A 19,790-nucleotide genomic window follows, 5' to 3' on the forward strand; every position below is an offset into this window, starting at 1 on the left:
AAAGTGGTGGGACTTGATGTGCTCGTAGGTAGCCATATTGTTTCACAGGTGGCCTTTCACTTCTTGTCTTGCTCCTGCCTCTTCACCTGTACCCTTGAGGGAAGTCTAAAGAATGACGGGAGGGTGACCAGCCACCCTAACTCCGCCAGGTCTTGACCCAGCTTTCTCTGCTCCTTGCGAGCGGTTTGCAGGACATTGTCTCAAAGGCTCCTGATGCACCCGGACGCCTCTTGTGCTCCAGGGTGTCCCGGCCCTCCCCAGCAGTGCAGGTGTGAGTGGGAGGAACCTCACGTTTCCCTGCCAGCCTTTCCTGCCTCCACCCTGTCTGCTCACTCTGCTAGTGCCGGGATCCCCACTCGAAGCTCTGTGCCCTGGGCCTTGTTCCATTTGCAGATAGCTATCCTTATGGTTTGGGGAACCCAGGCTGGTTGTCACATGACACAACTGCATGCTTGCCAGCCATGACGAGAAGGCGCGTGTTCTGACTGCCTACAGAGAGCCGAGGGCTTCTCCCCAGGGCTGAAGGCTCCTCGCTCAGTTTGCATCAGGCAGGAGGGTCAGTTACCCTCCCAGAAGGCAGAGGAGGAACAGGTTCGGCTTTGAGTTTGGCTTTGAACTCTGCCACATTGCCCCAAGGATAAGTGGAAGGTATAGCTTAGTCTAAACAAGGGGTGGCAGACCATATAAGCTCCGCATTGGCCAGGGGCCAGCCAGAGGGAGCAGTGTGACAGAGTCGGCTGTGGGAGGCCATGAGAGTGTATGTTAGTCATCGGCAAGACGATCAGCTCTCAAGACCACGTCCAGAAGATTGCTTTGCTGGTAGGGAAGAAAGGAGCCTTTCAACCTCCCACGGAGTCAGGCCACGGTCTCACTCAGCAGCTGTTTTGTGGTCTTCACTTGGAACGATGGGTTCATGCTGTCCAGATGGGCACTGATGGTTCTGCCTTTGGCTTTGCAGATGTGCACGGACAGGGATATGAGCTTTGGCAAGGTGGGGGTGGCCTATGCTGCCCCGGGGATCGGGAGAGCCCACAGAGCTGAGGATCTGGAAAAGAGCTCCTGGGTCACGCAAGTTCACCTCGTTTTACAGCTCAGGACACCCGAGGTGTGACGTGCTCACAGCTGCTTACTAGAACCTGGGAGCAGACGAGACAGCAGCCCTCTAGAATCCATGGCCCCATCTGTACAAACCTGGTGCTATTCTAGGTGCTTGGGCTACCTCAGTGAGCAAAAGGGATCCCTACCTTGTTCTAGTGCCAGGTCAGGGGTAGGGGAAAAAGTGAACAAGAAATATAAAGAAATGAGTGCGTGGTGGAGTAGGTTACACAGTTGCCCTCGAGTTGATCCTGAGTCATGGCGAACCCCTGTGTGTCAGAGTAGAACTGTGCTCTGTAGGGTTTTCAGTGGCTGAATTTTCAGAAGATCACCAGGCCTTTCTTCCAAGGCCCCTCTGGGTGGACTAGGGTCTCCAACCTTTCAGTCAGCAGTCAAGTACATAAACTGTTTGTACCACCCAGTGTCTCCATATAGTAGGTTAACCCACTGCCAGCAAGTCGATTCCAACTCATTGCAACCCTACAGGACAGAGTGGAACTGCCCCACAGGGTTTCCCAGGCTGTCATCTTTATGGAAGCAAAGCCCAAACCCAACCCACTGCCATCAAGTCAATTCCATCTCCCAACACCCCTGGAGGACAGAGTAGAACTGCCCCTAGGCTTTCCAGAGTGCCTCATCTTTTTCCTGCAGAGTGGCTGGTGCTAACCTTTGGTGAGCAGCCTAATGCTTTAACCACTGCACTAGCAGAGTTCCTTGATAGAATAGGTTAAAAGTAAGAAATGCTGTCCTAAAAAAAAAAGGAATATAGACTTAAGTTAAGGGAGGATGGGAGGGCTGGGGTGGTTTCTAATTTTAAATGTGAAGGTGTGGTAGGTAAGGTCCTGTGCCAACTTGGCTGGACCTGGTTGAGTGGCTGGGTAGCTGGATGTAGTATTCCCTATGATGAGACTGGTAATTAGCTCCATGGTAGAATCTGTGAGTAGCTGCCTTAGGGATGTGGTCTACTTTCAGTATATAATAAGACACTTTGAGAAAGCTCTCAAGCTTTTTGACACACTTGGACCCTACATGTAGCCGAGTTTTCATTTAGCAGTCTGCTATGTTGTCTGCCAGTCTTGGGACTGTGACATTTTACTTGTTGACCTTGGGTTTGTCAGAGTCAGCACCCAGCAGCTGCCTGAGTTAAGAGAAGCTTCCAGCTTCAGTGGGCATGGAGCAAGAGGCGGAGCTGAAGCCCAAGGTTGAGGGGCTTTCACCCAGCCCCTAGAGCTGGCACTTGGAACTCAGACTTCTAGCCTCCTAAACTGTAAGAGAATAAATCCCTGTTTGTTAAAGCTATCCACCTGTGTGGTATTTCTGAAAGACCCAAAATGGAAGGGGTGGGGTTTAAGGGTAGATTTTACTGAAAAAGTGACTACACTATTTATTTATTACTATGAAGCAAAATAAGGAGCTCTGGTGGCTCAATGCCTAAGGCATATGCCTGCTAACCAGAAGGTTAGCACTCTGCACTAGGAAGGAAGACTGGCACTCTGCAGAAGGAAGACTGGGCAATCCACTTCTATAAAGATTTACAGCCTCAGAAACCCAAAGGGGGTTGCTATGAGTTGGAATCAACTTGGTGGCAGTGAGTGGTTTTTGTTTTTTTTTTTGGTGGTTTATGCAGCAAAATACCTCAACACTTGGTAACTTAAACCAGCATGTATTAACTCACATATTTTTGTGGGTTAGGACTCAAGAGTGGCTTTGCTGGGTAGTCGAGACTCAGAATCTCTCATGCGGCTGTAGTCAAGAGGTTGTCTGGGGCTCCAATCGCCTGAAGATGTAACTAGGGCTGGGGGATCTGCTTCCAAGATGGTGCACTCACGTGGCTGTTGGTTGGTTCTTTGCCAGGCTGGTGCCTCCATATGGCTGCTTGAGTTCCCTCACAGCATGGCAGCTGACTTCTCCCAGAGCTAGTCATTGAAGAGAAAGGAATGGAAACCATTGTGTCTTATGTGACCTAGCCTTGGAAAGGTCATATGACCTACAGCCTTGGAAAAAATTGAAGAAGTGAATCACGGATATCTGCGAAAGAATGTTCCAGTGAAAATACCCTAAGGTGGGAGTGGCCAGGTGTTGGAGGTAGATCGGGGAGGCTGGATGGCTGGAATAGAAGCAGCCAGGGGAAGAGGAGTGGAAGAAGAGGTTGGAGAGAACAGAGGGCTGGAGCCCATAGGTCCTTGCAGACTTGGGCTCTGTCTCTGAGTGAAACAGGGAGCCACAGCAGTGTTTTGAGCAGAGATAGTATGGTCAGACACAGCAACTGTGCAGAGAATAGACTGCAGGGGGAAGTGTAGAAGCAAGATTAGTTAGGAGGCTACGACTGTAATCCAGGGAGGAGATGCTGGAGACTTCCACCAGGTGTAACCTAGCACTGGAAGAGGGGGGAAGTGGCTGGGTTCTGGACAGATGGTGAAAGTAGTTCCCACAGGATTTCCTGTCAGTTTGTGTGTGATGTTCAATAGAGACTGGGCCAAAGATGACACCAAAGTTTCTGGTCTCCTCTTCCTAAAGAAGGGGTCCTGGTGGCACAGGGATCAAGCGCTCAGCTGCTAACTGAAAGGTTGGCAATTGGAACCTACCAGTAAGATGTGGCAATCTGCTTCGGTAAAGATTCCAGCCTTGGAAACCCTATGGAGTAGTTCTGTTCCGTCCTGTAGGGTTGCTATGAATCCGAATTGCCTGGATGGCAGTAAGTTCTTCCCCACAGCTGTCACTGGCCATTCTGTCTCCCTGCGTTCTGTGTTTTATGGATAGAGAGGGACAGGACTAGGAGTCACCCTTCCCTTGTTTCAGGTGGCCTGTGCTGGGTTCTTAGGTTCAGCACTTGCCCTTTCTGGCCCTTGATGACTACATCTACATATTGGAAAGTGACCTTACACTTTCTAAGTGAAAGAAATTGTGTTTGTAAAGGCACTTAAGCAACTTGGAGGAAAGTGCCCACATGCTGGAAAAAGTAAAGTAGTTTGCAGTGGTATTTTGACCCGGGAGAACTGCTTTCACCGCAGCCTTCCCCTAAAAGGTTGATCCTGCACATGGACAAACTGAAGCACTCCATAAAACTGGGGTGAGAGGAGATGTCTGGGAGGACAAACTGGAGTATCCTGAGGAGCTACACAATATGGTCTTCGACCCATGTGCTAAGGAAACTACCTACACACCCAGTTGGCAAGAGGAGAAGACACGGCCCTTGTCATCCAAGGCCTCAGATGCCCCCCTTTGGAGTCTTGTACTGCCACCAAAACAATTCATTTGAAGTTCAAAAGCATGCAGAGTGAGCTCTTCTGTCCGAAGGGAGGGTAGAGATTCTCCTTGAGAGGAGGACAGAGAGCCCAGGGCTAGGGACTCCAAGGGTGCTGGTCATGTTCTGTGCCTTGATCTGGGTGTGGGATTCATGGGTTTGCTCTGTTTCTGAAAACTCCTCAAGCAGAACACTTAAACCGTGTGCTCGTTACCACATGTATATTCAGCTGCAATGAACCATTTTAAAAAGCAATGCCAAGTTACTCTTTTCCCAAAAGCATGACACCTCATACATGTCGTCAATTTGAAATCTTGCCACTAGAGTCCTTAGTTTCTCCTCAAAAACATTGCTTTTAAAATTCCAAACACCTTACAGAGAATTAACGACCCTGCTTGCTGTCAGCCATGGACACTTCATACAATTGAAGAAGACATAGCTTAGTTTTGCTTGACTTTGAACTTTCCTATCAGCAGAACCATAGTGTTTGCTATTTTGCATCATGTCTTTCACTGGGAATTTTTCTGTGAGATACCTCCATACTAGCACATGTAGATGTCAATCATCCATTTGCATTCTATATCGTCTTCCACTGTGTAAATGGACCCTTAGTTACTTGTCCATCTTTTGCTGATCAACGTTTGCATGGTTGCCAGTTTGAGGCTACTATTGAAAGGCCAGCTGTGGGGCCTGTGGTACATGTCTGCTGATGACTACATTTCTCTTAGCTAGATGCCCCCACGTGGTTTTGAAATCACACCGTAGAAGCCAGTTTCGTACCTGTTCTGTGCATTGTTAGGTACCATCCAGCGATCCTGACTCATGACAGCTCCATACACAACAGAACAAAATGTTGCCCAGCCCCGTGCCATCTTCGTGGTCACTGGCATGTCTCCGGCCATTGTTGCAGCCCCTGTGTGTTTTGAGTGACTTCCAGCCTAGGAGGTCAGCATCCGGCATGATATCGGTTGTGATCCATGGAGTTTGCATTGGCCAGTTTTTGAAAGGAGATCACTAAACCCTTTTTCCTAGGCTGTCTGAGTCTGGAAGCTCCACTGAAACCTGCCCACCAGAGGTGGCACTGCTGGGATTTGAAATAGCAGTGGCCTAGCTTTCAGCGTCATATGCAAGCCACCATAGCGTGATACACTTACAGAGTGGAGGGGCTATGCAGGGATGGTTTGATTTGCTGAGCAGGTGAAGGTCCCTAGGGCATCCTTCCCTCTGCAGCCAAAGATCCCATAGATACTTGGGAGGCTTCCCTTCATTTCTGCAAGAAGAGGCACACAGTGGTGGCCTGAATCACCTTCAGACGCCACCTGTCTTATGGCTTGGCTTCCTGGGTCTCTTCCTCACCCGCTTGGGAGCAGCAGACTTTAAGGGAATGGATGGGTCATCTGTGGCCACAAGGCTCCTGGAGCTGAAAGGAGGGGCGTGGGGGAAGCTCCCTTGCGTGCCAAGCCAGCTCCACTAAGCAGGTAGGGCCGGGCAGCCCTGCGGGAAGTGCCCAGCCTCTTCCCACCTGCAGGCTCATCAAATACCTCAACAGGCAGCCTGAGTGGGAAGCCGGTGATGTCATCGCTGGGCCTGAACAATCAGGCCTTTCACGGCAGGGCGATAACAATCAAAACAGTGTGTAAGGGCCTGCCACGCAAGAACACACATGCTCATGGCACAGGGAAGATCTGAAGGCTGCAGTGGAGCAGGGCTTGTCAGGAATATGTTGTTCCTCTTTCATAATCAGCCGGCCAGAGAACATACCCTGGAGAGCAAGGCCGCGGGTGGCAAAGGCGATCTCTTGCCAGTTCACAGAGAAACCCATGTGCCGCCACCTCCACCAGGTGCCCCACCTCCACCCCAGAACTAAAGGGCCAAGCAACAATCTTTAGGGTTGCAGCAGTAATGTCCCACTGCACAGCTCTAGGGAGTGCCACTCATAGAGAACATGGCGTGAAAGGTGCCCCTGGGATTGCATAGGGCTGAGGCTGCAGAGCTACTATTGCTTTCAGACCCAGGAAGCAGAGACCTGGTGCTTCTCAAACACTGTCTTCCTGGTCAACCTTAGAAATCTGCCTTGTCATAGCTGAGATTCCTAGAAGATTCAACTGTACTGTGCCTGGAAGTTCTCAAAGAAAATGCATGAGATCAGACATTTTCCTTTCTCAGTCTGAGTGAGTAGCTTATGTTCGAATATTTGCTGGGAAGCAAGCTATCCTATCCTGTAGGTGACACCAGCCAGTGGTTCTCAACCCAGGGTGCTATTGATCTGCAGGGGCCATCTGGCGATGTCTGGAGATCATTTCAATTGTCGTAACTTGAGGAGGAAGGGGTGCTACTGGCATGTAGTAAGTCAAGGCCAGAGGTGCTGCTGAATATCCTACAATGCACAGTATAGCTCCAACAACAACGAATTGCCTTGTCCCAAATGTCAGTAGTGCCAAGGTTGAAAAACGCTGCATGATAAGATGTTCCAACTCCATAAAACCCTGGACCTCTGGGTATGGCTTCTCCCTTCCAGCCACTCTCCTCGTCTACCAGGGCGGGCCAGGCCCTCAGCTCACCAGGCATGTGAGCATACGGCTCTTTATGATGGTGCCATAGGTCTGCCTGAGGACCCACACAAACTCAAAGAGTAAGAGCAGAGTGGGTAAGAGTCCCTGCTCAGCCACTGCGCAGCTGAGTCACCCTGGGGACAACTTACTCACCTCCTTGAGCTTCAGCTTCTGCATCTGTAAAATAGGGAAAGTAATGGTGAAGCAGCTCGTAAGGTGGGTGAGAAGCATGTTGAGGCCTGTGAACTACTTGCCCCATGCCCGGCCCTTAGTACCACCATTCTTATGTTCACCACAGGACCCTAGGCTCCTCCTGATGGGAGTGGCAGCCAGTCAGGAGCCGGTTTCAGCCTCAGGTTGATGCTCCAGGCGCTCGGAACCGCTCCTGGCACAGCTCTGGGCTGCTGCTGCCACAGACGGAAGCTTTCTGAACCTCAAGACCCAAGACGTTCTGAAGGGGAAGGTTTGAGTGGAGACCACTCCTCAGTGAATGTCAAGGGAATCCCTCTGAGTGCATGGGTGCATCTCTAGAGGATGTGGGGGAGATGCGTGTGGTGCGAGCCCCCCTTGGGCTTGGGAAGACCACTGGGGTGGGCCTGGAGCGATTCATGCTCCTCTTTGCCCTGGAAAGCCAGCAGAGCAGCTGCCCAGGCTTGTTCCTGCTGTACAGGGGCCGGTGTCCAGCAGAACGGGCTTAGGCTCTGATGCATTCCAAGCGGTTGTTTGAGTTCTGGTTTTGACTGGGGATGGGGAGAGAAAGGTGGACCAGGGTCTCCCTGTCCATGCACCTCATACCTTGGCTTACTCTGTTCCTTCGTCCAGCATGAAACACATTTCCTCATCTCTCTCTCTCTATTAAAACTGTCCCCATCCTTCAAAGGCCATCTTGAATGACCCTTTCTCCTTGACATTTTCCCAAATGTCAGTGTCCCATCCTCCTCTGCCCCAATTATTCTCTGGCCTTGCTCCAGGCCTCTCTCGTGCCATTCCGCAAGCGCAGGCAATCTACTCCTTAAAGACCACAGGCAAGAAAACCCTGGAGCTCAGTTTTGCTCTAACCCCCACGGGGTCGCCATGAGTCAGAATCACAGCATGGCTGTGGCATCTGGTGCCTTGCAGAGACTCCCACGCAGGTCTCTCCCCCTTTGTTGGATTGTAAGCATGAAGTTCTTTGTTCACATGTGGGATAATCTCACACGTGTCAGGGATGAATGATTGATTCGGGACTCGCTCCTGAAAAGAGGCATCCCCTCCCAGCCCCCAGGCCCCACCAGTTGCTCTTCCAGGGCTGGTTCTGCCCAGGAGTTGGAGAAGTGGGTTTTGGGCTGTGGGGAATGGGCAGTCTGAGTGCTTGGCTTAGCTCGGCCTCAGCACTGCCTTCTCCAGGGACCTCGGACTGTGATTCGAGGAGCTCTCACTCTGGACTAAGGAGCCCTGGTGGCATAGTGGTTAAGCACTTGACTCCTAACCAAAAGGTTGGCAGTTCAAACCCACCAGCTGCTCCATGGGAGAAAAGACCTAGCAAGCTGCTTCCATAAAGATTCCAGCCTGGAAAACCCTATGAGGCAGGCAGATCTGCTCTGTCCTCTAGAGTACCTTTTCTGAATAGAGTATATGCAGAGGTGTACAGTAGAATCTAAGTCTCCCTTCACCTCAGTACTTCTGCTTCTCAGTTCCAGTTCCCCTGTATCCTTCTAGAGTGAGTCTGTGAACATACAAGCAAATACCTCTGCCTCTACATCTGTCTATGTATCCATGTGTCTACCTACCTACAGACACAAACAGGAGCCTCATCTCCACATTTGTCACTTCAGATCCATCCCCATCAGCAGATACACACCTGCCCCCCTCTTTTAACTGTTGTTGTTGTTATGTGCCATCAAGTCAGACTCGACTCATAGCGACCCCTCCTTGGGTTTCCGAGGCAGTATCACTACGGAAGTAGATTGTCCCATCTTCCTTCCGAGGAATGGCTGGTGGGTTTGAACCACCAGCCTTCTGGTTAGCAGTCAAGTGCCTTAGGCACTACGCTACCAGAGCTCCCATCTTTTTAACTACTAGAGGAAGGTTGGGCAATCCTACTTCCGTAGTGATACTGCCTCGGAAACCCAAGGAGGGGTCTCTATGAGTCGGGGACGACTCGACGGCAAACAACAACAACAATATTCTATTAGACAACTTATTCTCTCTTCTCTTGTTTCTAGTCTTACTACTGTCACCAAGACTGTAGTGGGTGACCTTGACCGTTTGACAGTTTGTACATGTTGAAACTGACAGAGACTGTTGTGAATGGCCACAGTCTGTCCTAGGATGGAAACCCCTCACTGGGGCTTTCCTGTCCCAAAGCCTCAGCAGTTGAAGCAACAGCCCAGCCAGCCCCACTCTCCTGGGAATGGCTGTGGAGAGGGGTCAGGTGGGCCCTTGGAGGAGATCACAGCAGAGCTTTGGGGAGGGAGCTGGCAAACCTCGGCTTTCTGCACGCCACCAGTGTCTCCCCCAACACTTAGTCTCCAACACTCGAGACCGCTGGCTTAGTCTCCTAGGGCTGCTGTCACAAAATGCTGCAGGGGGGTGGCTCTAAAGACCGGAAATACTGTTCTGGAGGCTAGAGGTCTGAGTCAGAGTGTTGGCCATGCCTTTGGTGGGCCCCTCTCCTAGTGGCTGGGGTCTGCCAGCAGTCCCTGGGATTTTTTTTTTTCCACCTGTAGGCGGCCCTGTCATGACATTTCTGCCCTCTGTGTGTCTGTGTCTGCTCTGCTCTTTTTAGAAGACCCCACTCAAGGGCATTAGCTTTATGACTCACCCTGCTTGGTGTCCTCCCATTAACTTACCAGAGAAAGGCCTTGTTTCCAAACAGGGTCCTATTGACAGGTGCAGGGCTTGGACTTCCATATTTCTTTCTGGGGAACACATTTAATTTGTGCCGGCCGCCATGCTCCTGTGTCAGCTTGCCCCTCTGCAACCTTCCCTGGGGAGCTGAGTCCCCATTCTCCCTCTGCCCCAGCTATGCTTCTCGTTACTGCCATCATTTTGTTTATATGCCCTGTCTCCCCAGCTACCCATCTGCTTTGATTCTCCTGCCTGTTGTTTCTCAGGACCCTTCCGGGGCCCCCCACATCAGCTGGTGCATCCAGTAAGTGCCTGTCTGTCAGGCTGCCTGCCCATGCCCATTGGCTGGTGGAGTCCTTGGCTGCCAGCTCCTGCTTTCCTTGCAATGCTGTGCTGTTGGTCACTGGGAGCAGGGAATGGGCTCCTGGAGATGGAGTGGGCGCTGCTGCCTTCCTCATCCTCATCCCTCGGATGACAGCCTCGGTTAGTGCTTCTTGGCCTAGGTCAGTGGTTCTCGGCCTAGGTCAGTGGTTCTCAGCACGACAGCCCGCTCCTGAGATATCTAGCCCCATCAATTCCTCGGGAGCTCCAGGGTGGGCTGAGGCACTGGTATTTGCAGACAGCTCCGTGGTGGTGGTGATGTATGGCCAGGTGAGAGCGACTGATTGAAATCATGTTTCCCAGCTGCTGCAGTTGGTGGAGAGGAGCAGAGGACATGGAGGGGACTGAGCCCTTGGTTGGGTCACCCTGCCTGGGTGACATGTAACAGATGCATAGCACCCAGCAGGACAGAGCACATGATGGGCCAGTGCCGGGATCACACACAACGTGTGTGTGTGTGAGTGTGACTTGTATGTATGTGAGTGTGCATGTAAATGTCTGTATGCAACTGTGTGTGACTATGTGTGAGTCTGTGTGTGGGAGCGTTTGTGTGAGTGTGTATGTGTGTGTGAATGTGACTGAGTGTGTGTGTGTGTGTATTTATGTTAGTGAGTGTATAAGTGCATATATGTGTGTCTGTGAGTATTTGAGATTTGAGTGTGAGTGTATATGAGTGTCTGAATGTGTGAATGTGAGTGTGTATGTGAATGTGGGAGAGTGTCTGTGAACGTCTGTGTTTGTGTGAGTGTTTATGTGAGTGTGTGTGAGTGAGAGTGCCTGTGCATATGCACACACAGAGGAGAGGAGAGCCACAGTTAGGGAGGGTGGAAAGGCTGAGGAGCCATGACCCCATGTATGGTCTATGCAGGGGAGAAGCCCAGGGGCACTGGAGTGACTCCATGGTGCCCAGCAAGGCCTGGCTAGGAAGGCCTCGGCTGGCAGGACATAGAAGGTGTGGTGGCTCGTGGGCTGGGAGCAGCGGGCAGGGCAGGCAGGGCAGGGTCACAGGCGTGCCAGGGGTGGAAGAATGGGGTTTCTGTACTGCTTATCGGGACAGTGGCTCGCAGACAGGATGTGGAGGAGGCTCCCAGAGCCCGCCTGCTATAGTCAGTCCCACGTCATGGGGGCCCCACCTCTGACTTGCTGTGGGACCTCAGCCTGGCGGCTTTGTGGTTAGCCAAAACCAAACCAAACCCACTGCCATCAAGTCAATTCTGACTCATAGCGACCCTATAGGACAGAGGAGAACTGCCCCACAGGATTTCCAAGGCTGTACATCTTTATGAAAGCAGACTGCTTCATCTTTCTCTCACCCACAGAGCAGCTGGTGGATTTGAACCACTGACCTTTTGGTTAGCAGCCAAATGCTTTCACCATTACACTACCAGAACTCTTTGCTTCATGGTTAGGCCTGGGTAAGTCACGCACCATTCTGTGAACTCCACTATAGGAGGCAGGAGATGGTGTGAACAGTGAGGCAGCCCCAACATGCTCTCTCCACATCAAAGGATGCCATGATCACGTCAGACCCCTTGACCTTCCATATTGGCAAGAAACGTTGGACTCAGGGCCTTGCATAAGGTCAAGAAAGTGGGGTTATATTCACACACACACACACACACACCGTCTGTGGGACAGGGAGAGGGAAGGCTGAGAAGAGTTGCAATAAAAGGGCCGAGCTATGAGATCTGGCAAGAAGGCAAGGGCAGAGGCTACTGAAACACTGGATTTGTCCTTACCCTTTGTTTCTTTAGCAGAAATAGATTTGAAATGGCCCTGCCCCTTGAGTAGGAGCTGAAGGTCCGCATGGCTAGGGAACTCTTATCAAAGCTTCTAGAACAAGCTGGCTGGAGCATGCTTGTCCTATGGATTGAGCAGAGACCATGGATGTGTTTGTTCCAAATAGGCTTTGGGTTCCTATCCCCAGGGCCCAGGAGGCAAGAAATGAGGACCCTAACCTAACCCTAGGAGCACTCACCACCCTCCATGGCAGTAACAGAAGAGTTTGTCTTTGAGCCTTTTAAAGTAGAAAGGCAACTCTTGACCCTTCTCCTCTGCCCTACAGACTGGCTGAAGAGTGATAGTTAGGGACCCAGGAAAGGAGGGAAGGCCAGATGGCCCACGAGCAACCACCACCACACAGACGTGCATGTTGCAGAGAGCAGAGGAACAGAATAGCAGCTGTTTTCTAAAGCCCTCTAGCCAGGTTTCTCTTTGAGCCTGTCTGCTTTCTCCATGGAAGTCCCTGGGTGGTGCCAACAGTCAAGCGCTCACTGTGAGCTGAAAGATTGGCGGCTCAAGTCTGCAGAGAAGAGCCTGGGAATCTTCCAGAAACACAGCCACCGAAATCCCTGTGGAGCACAGTTCTGCTCTGACACACAGGGCCACCGTGAGTCACAGTCAGCTCCATGGCAGCTGGTTACATTTCTCCAGACCCTTATTGGCCCCTATCAGGCCACCATAGAGCAGGGCTCATTGGAGAATATAGGTAAAGCACAGTTGACACTTTGCCCAGTAGACTTACAAAGTAGGGGCCCTTCTGAAAAAACAGTAAGATCCACCAACTGCCAAGGGCAAAAATCTAAGTGTCCCAGAGGTAACCATGTAACAGAATGAAACATTGCCAGTCGTGCTCCATCTTTGTTGGTGTATTTGAATCCATTGTTGTAGTCGCTGTGTTTTATAAAGTCACACTGAAGCACTCCAGCAGAAATACAGAATTAGGTTCCTTCAAGCCTCTGACCACATGCCCATCAACCTATCAATATATATGCCTTATATGTGTTTCTGTTTAAAGAGACCTTATTTAATACAATTAATAAAGAAGACCAAGGAAGAATCGATGCCTTTGCATTGTGGTGTTGGTGAAGAATATTGAACATAGCATGCACTGCCAGAAGAATGAACAAACCTGTCTTAGAAGAAGTATGGCCAGAATGCTCCTTAGAAGCAAAGATGGCCAGACTTCCTCTCATGTACTTTGGAAATGTTACCTGGAGGCGTCAGTCCCCAGAGGACATCATGCTTGGTAGAGTAGAAGCTCATTGAAAAGGAGATGGGTTGGCACAGTGGCTGCAGTGATGGGCTCAAACATAGCAATGACTGTGAGGATGGCCCAGGACTGGGCAGTGTTTCATTCTGTTGTAGATTTAGGGTCACTCTGAGCGGGAAGCAACCAGAAGGTACCTAACAACACTCAATATGTAATGTTCATTCATTAACATTGAATTCATGGCCAGCAGCCCTGTAACCCCTGTCTGTATGGAGCTTATATAACACACTTCTTTCCTCCACAGGCACATCAAGCTTCTTGCACTGAGGAACACTGCACAGCACATAGCACTATGCTTGGGGGCCATTTGAAACAGCAAAATCACCCATCAAAAGCACAAGAATGCAAAAAGTGTGGCAGTAAATAGACCACCAGAAGGACCCTTGTTTGCAGGAACGAGAAGGCACCGTTGTTCAGCCTCAGCTGGGGACATGCACACTGGGCAATTCAAGCTTTTGGCTACTGTGGGTGCGTCCACAGATGGTTGCACAAGTGTCTCAAGTCTTGATTGGGGTTATAAATAAATTTTAGGCAGTAGACAAGTTTGCAAATCCAGAATCCTTGAATAGCAAACATCACGTGTAATTTGCACCAAGTCGTACAACTGTGTGGTTGTACAACTCAGGTTGTCCTAAGCCACTACCCCACATGTTCTCTGCTGTACCGTGGCATGCCCAGGGCACCAGCGATAGGCTGAAGCGGTAGAAGAGCTGTCACCTCCTGGCCAGCGACACGTCTTTCCCTTTCCTCCTTCCTCCATGCATCACAACCCTCCTCCTGGAATTTTAACCCTGGAGGGTGCTTGTGGCCTTGTCTGTGTGGACATACTGCCTGACCACAGCCTTCATGTGCCCTCTTGGTCTTTCAGGAATTTAGCCATTGGAATTGGTATCCAGAACTTCCCAGAGGGCCTCGCCGTCAGCCTGCCCTTGCGAGGGGCTGGCCTCTCCACCTGGAGAGCTTTCTGGTAAGTGCTTGAGAGCGTGGGCTGTCAGAAGGCAAGGTCATGTCTATGCCAAGTGCTGAGAGCAGTCCTGTGGGCTGGCTTTCTTCTTCAAGAACAGCCCCCTCTGCCTTGGGAGCATGTCTGGAGCTTCTGGTGAAACACTGGTAACTGGAGTGAGTCATGCACCTTGAGCTCCTGACCTTCCCCTTTCCGTGTTGTTAGTTGCCGTCAAGTTGGCTCCATTTCCATCCCTGTGTGCGACAGAGCAAATGTCGCCCAGTCCTGCGCCATGCTGAGGATGGTCGATAGTCTCCGCTCCGTTGCTGTGGCCACTGTGTGTTTTGAGTGCCTTCCCACCCAGGGGCTCCCCTTCCAGCACTGTACTGCACAGCGTTCTGTTGTGATCCATACGGTTTTCCTGGGCTAATTTTTGGAAGAAGATCACCAGGCCTTTCTTCCTAGTCTGTCTTGGTCTGGAAGCTCCCCTGAAACCTGTCCACTATGGGTGACCCTGCTGGTATTTGAAATACCTGTGGCACAGCTTCCAGTAACATAGTAACACACAAGCCACGACATTATAACAAACTCACAGGTGGGTGGTGACACCATTTACATAAACCAAGCTAGATGAAGCGTGTGCTAACTCAGAACCCAAGGACAGCCATGCTTTGTCCATTCAGAGTTAGGTTCTCTCCCTCTTGGGTAAGGAGAACCTAGGTAGATGTTCCCATGTCTAATCTACATCTCAAGGGCCTTAACTTAGGCTCCTGTCACCACAGTCTGCCCCTGAGAGCCATGCCCTTTGTTGTTGTTGTGTGCTGCTTAGTCGGTTCTGACTCGTAGTGACCCTAGATGACAGCGTAGAACAGTCCCATAGGGTTTCCTGTGATCTTCACAGGAAAAAATCGTCAGGTCTTTTTTCCCATGGAGCCACTGGTTGGTTCAAACCACTGATCTTTTGGTTAACAACCAAATGTTTAACATTGCACCACAGAGCTCCTCCACACCCTTATAGCTTCTGTCTTCTCTCCCTCCACACTGCAGCCCAGGACTATGTCAGTAACACCTAGGCAACAATGACTATTGCAGTCACACCAGCGTTTTCATTTTCCCCAAAGGCCTTTCTGCCTGTTCCTTAGTTTTACCCCCTCAGCATCTCACAAGGCTGGTCCCCATGGTTCAGATGAGGGAACCATGGCTAGGAGTCAGATGACCAGCCTGGGCCACCTGGCTTATTCATGGTGACCCTGAGACTCAGAAAGCTAATCTTCTGCACCTCAGATCAGGACTCGGGGCTTCAGGCACTGCGTCATCAACACGACTGCTGCTCTTGAACCTACAGTCAGCACATGCCAAAGGACTGCCTTTGTTCCACAACACCTGTGACTCACAGGCCCTGCGCAGACTTCAGTTACACATCTCCACCCTCTAGGATTGCAGTCTCCATTTTTGGAGCCTACAGAACAGAGGATTCAGGTGAAGGCACAGCACACTGGCCTGAGAGATTTTTGTAAAATGCGAGTTCCCTGAGCCTGAAAGCCATGACTGTCATTTCACACCAGAGAAGCACCATGGGAGGAGAGGGGACAGGGAGGGAGTGGGACACTTGTGGTTAGTGTCCAGACCCTAGGCTTAAACATTTTATTCTTCTCACCCCAGTACAGACTTGATATTGAACCCACTCTTTCTTGATGTGACAAAGCCAAGGCCAGGAATTGCACAAACCCAAGAGCTACATGTAAGGGTTGGTGGCCCATATTCAAAAGGCACGGAGGCCAGGAAGCAGTGGCTTCCCTAGAGGATTCTGCAGTGACAACCACCTCTCCTCTATGCCACCATCTGTCCCTGGGCCAGAGAGAGGCTGGGAGAGGGTAGAGTGCCCTCATTAACTTCCTGTCATCCGGGAGGCTGGGCAGAAAAGTCATCTCTCATGCCCATTTTACAGACAGGGTGATCAAGGCTCAGAGGCAGTGTATCTCACCAAACACCCTCTGCAAGGGAACAGGGAAAAGTACCCCAGCTCCTCATCCACTGGTGTTGAGCCTGTTGTTGTTTGTTAGCATCCACTGAGTCACCCCTCAGCTCCTGAAGACCCTGTGCCCAATGGAATGGAACACTGCTTGGTCCTGTGCTGTCCCTGTGATCAGTTACCGATCGACGGTTGTGATCCATGGGGTTTTCACTGGCTGAGTTTTGGAAGCGCTCACCAGGCCTTTCCCAGTCTGGAAGCTCCACTGAAACCCAGTCAGGATCATAGGAGCACTCAAGCCTCCACTGACAGAGGGGTGGGGGCTGTGGGTGAGGGGCACTGGCCGGACATTGAACCCAGGTCTCCTGCAAGGAAGGCGAGAATCCTACACTGAACCACCATTGCCTTCTTGTTCAGCCTGCAGCTGCTGTGGGGCTCAGGCAGTGGGGCTCAGGTATTAGCTGATCCAGCTCTCCAAATTCTCAGTGCTCATGGGTGCTGCTGTTTGAATCAAGGCTCATTTCATTTCAAGAGCAGAGACCATCCACACTAGCTCAGATACGGGGATGCATTAAAAGGAGAAATCTCAACCTTCATCCCAGGTGAGGGGCATACCCTCAAAGTACACATGGCCAAGTAGACCCCCCCTGTTCAACAGATGCTGGTGGGTACAAGGGGTGTGGCTGCAGCTTGAATCCCACACATGCTACGCCTATCCGTCCTTGGGAAATGCCCACATCCCTGCTCATCAATGCTCTTCATTCACAGGACAAAGTAGGCATCAGTGGACCAGTGGAAAATCACATGGGGCCTGCCTGTGCAATGGAATATTATTTGGCAATAAAAAGAAATGAAGTTGTGATACATGGTACAACAGGGTTGACCCTCAGAACTGTTAGGCTCAGTGAAAGAAGTCAGTTAATGAGGAACACGTGTTGCATGATCCCATTTCTATCTGTAGAGACAGAAGCTAGATAAGTGGTCACCAGAGCCATGGGAGGGAGGGATGGGGGTGGCTGCTGATGGACACGGGGCTTCCTTTTGGGGTGATGAAAATATCCTGGGATTAGACAGCAGCAACGGCTGTACAGCCTTGTGACTGTATTAAAAACCACAGAATCGTACATGCTAAACGGGCATGTTGTATGGCATGTGAATTATAGCGCAATCATGCTGTTATTTTTGAAATACAGGGAACTTAAAACTCTAACAGAAATGGAGGGGGCTCCTGTAATTGTTGCTGGGGTACTGGGGAAGGAGGAGGAGGGGGTGAGAAAATAAACTATGAAGAATGCATGACGTGGAGTGAAATGAGCTGTTTTCTAGTGTAGTCAGCAGTCCCAGCATGTTGAGTTTCCACTTGGTCTGCCCAGCGAGTGACATCTCCTGCTCTCTAGGTATGGGCAGCTGAGCGGCATGGTGGAGCCTCTGGCCGGCATCTTTGGGGCCTTTGCGGTGGTGCTCGCAGAACCCATCCTGCCCTATGCGCTGGCCTTTGCTGCTGGGGCCATGGTCTATGTGGTCATGGACGACATCATCCCGGAAGCCCAGAGCAGGTAGGAGGGCGCCCCTCCCTCCCCAACCCAGCCCTGGGCCCTCCCCTTTCTTCCTTTCACCCCTTCCCATAACCATATCTGCCCCTCCTCACTGGCCTTCTCCAAAACTAAAAGAAAGAAGGGACTAGTGACAAGGAGACAGTAGCCAGCGGCCCCGCCTGCTCCAGACGGAGTTCCTACAAGGTGCTGTGGCGTCGCTTTGGACTCATGGCCACCCCACGTGTGTCAGAGTGGGACTGTGCTCCATGACATTGTCAGTGGCCGAGTTTTCAGAAGGAGTTTGCCAGGCCTTCCTTCCAAGATGCCTCTGAGTGGACAGGAACCTCCAACCCTTCTGTTAGCAGCCAACATGTTAATCATTTGTACCACCCAGACACTCCCCGATGACTATCATTTTTATATGCTGTCTCTCTTTTTAGAACTTCCTGAGACTGGAGTGAGGGGAGAAGTATGCTTTAAAATGGTGGCCAGCCCTGTTCATGCGTGTTCTCTCTGGCTACATTTAGTTTTTGTTTTCTTCATAACACAAGTGTGGGACTTTATAGCCATGCTCGATGACTTGGGGCAAGTTCCTTACGCCTCAGTTTCCTCCCCAGTAAAGTGCAGATAAGGAGCCTTGGTGGGACACATGGTTAAGCACTCAGCTGCTAACCAAAAGGTCAGTGGTTCAAATTCACCCAGTAGCTCCATTGGAGAAGGACCTGGCCATCTATTCTCATAAAGATTCTGGCCTAGGACACCCTACGGGGCAGTTCTACTCTGTCACACAGGGTCATTGTGAGTCAGAGTCAACTGAGGGCACCTAATAACAATAACAAAAGGAAGGATAATAATGAGACTGCACTCCTGTGGTTGTTGTTTGGATGTGTTAGTGATACTACCTCAGAAACCCAAGGAGGGTCGCTATGAGTCAGCACATAACAACAACAGATTAATCACTTTGCCTGCCCTATAGTCCAACCAAACCCACTGCCACTGAGTCAATTCCAACTCACAGCGATGCTGTAAGACAGAGTAGAACTGCCCCATAGGGTTTCCAATGCTGTCATCTTACAGAAGCAGACTGTCAACATCTCTGTTCCATGGAACAGCTGGTGGGTTTGAACCACTTGGTTTTTGGGTAGCAGCTGCACACTGCACCATGAGGGTCCATTGGAATGTGAGTCAGCCCCAGTAAATGTTAGCTGTCAATGTCGTTACCATTACTAATAGCAGCCTTCTGTTTTCTTTTGGAGTTGCACATCGAGGTCTTACCTTTCCTTCCTCCCCTTCTCTCCTAGTGGTAATGGAAAATTGGCATCGTGGGCCTCCATCCTGGGCTTTGTGGTGATGATGTCCTTGGATGTTGGCCTGGGCTAGTGCTGAGATGCAGCTGTTGGGACAGCAGTGATTGGCTTCCATGGAACCACAGCGTCTTTCTTCACATTAAAACGTTCTTCCTCTCTTCCCTCTTCATCTCATTATCCTGATTGACTCTGACTATAATATGATCTTTTTGCTTTTCTTTTGAGGGAGACTTTGGTTTTATTTGGGATTTCAAGGTGTCTAGAATAACAGGTTTTTGTTTTGGCCACTGCTATGGATTGACTTATGAACCCCCAAAATATGTGTTGTCAATCCTAACCTCTATGTCTGTGGTTCTAATCATACGTGGGGGATGGGCTAACTTTGTTATGTTCATGAGGAAGGGTTACTATAGCATGTATCTTGGCTCAGTCTCTTTTGAGATATAAAAGAGATTAAAAAGGTGAGCAGAGGAGATGGGGTCAGATGGATGCAAGACACATGAAGATCTCCAAGTAACCAGGAAGCAGGAGCTGAAGAGACAAGGATGTTCCTCCAGGGCTGACAGAGAGGAAGACTTCCCCAAGAGCCAGCACTCTGAACATGGCCTGCTAGTCTCCTAAACTGTGAGAAAATTTGTTGGGGGAAGTCAGCCACCTGTGACATGTCACTTATAGCAGCAGCAGAGAACAAAGACAGCCCCTGAATGGACACTTTCTTCAGTGGGATTATCAAGGACACGCAGATCCGGGGAATCTCTGTTTTCGCACCTTCCTTCTCCCTCGCTGGACTCAACAGCAACCCCTCGAAGGCTGCCAACAGGAGCAAGCTACCGAGAGACATCTCCTGCGCTCTTATTGCCTGGCGACTCGGAGTAGAATG

At 50.6% G+C, this 19,790-nt stretch overlaps 1 protein-coding gene across 1 annotated transcript in view; it reads left to right on the forward strand.

The window, feature by feature from the left end:
• SLC39A11 (solute carrier family 39 member 11) overlaps positions 1-18,983 on the forward strand; it is a 429,583-nt gene extending 410,600 nt beyond the window's left edge. The window contains exons 7-9 of the mRNA XM_007959687.2: positions 14,022-14,120; positions 17,466-17,624; positions 18,905-18,983. Coding sequence (XP_007957878.2) covers positions 14,022-14,120; positions 17,466-17,624; positions 18,905-18,983 — 337 coding nt within the window. The remainder of the gene's footprint in view (positions 1-14,021; positions 14,121-17,465; positions 17,625-18,904) is intronic.
• Positions 18,984-19,790: the final 807 nt, after the last annotated feature.

Source organism: Orycteropus afer, unplaced genomic scaffold (assembly GCF_000298275.1).
Source record: "Orycteropus afer afer isolate SDZICR_OR568_19922 unplaced genomic scaffold, OryAfe1.0 scaffold00018, whole genome shotgun sequence".
NCBI lineage: Eukaryota > Metazoa > Chordata > Mammalia > Tubulidentata > Orycteropodidae > Orycteropus > Orycteropus afer.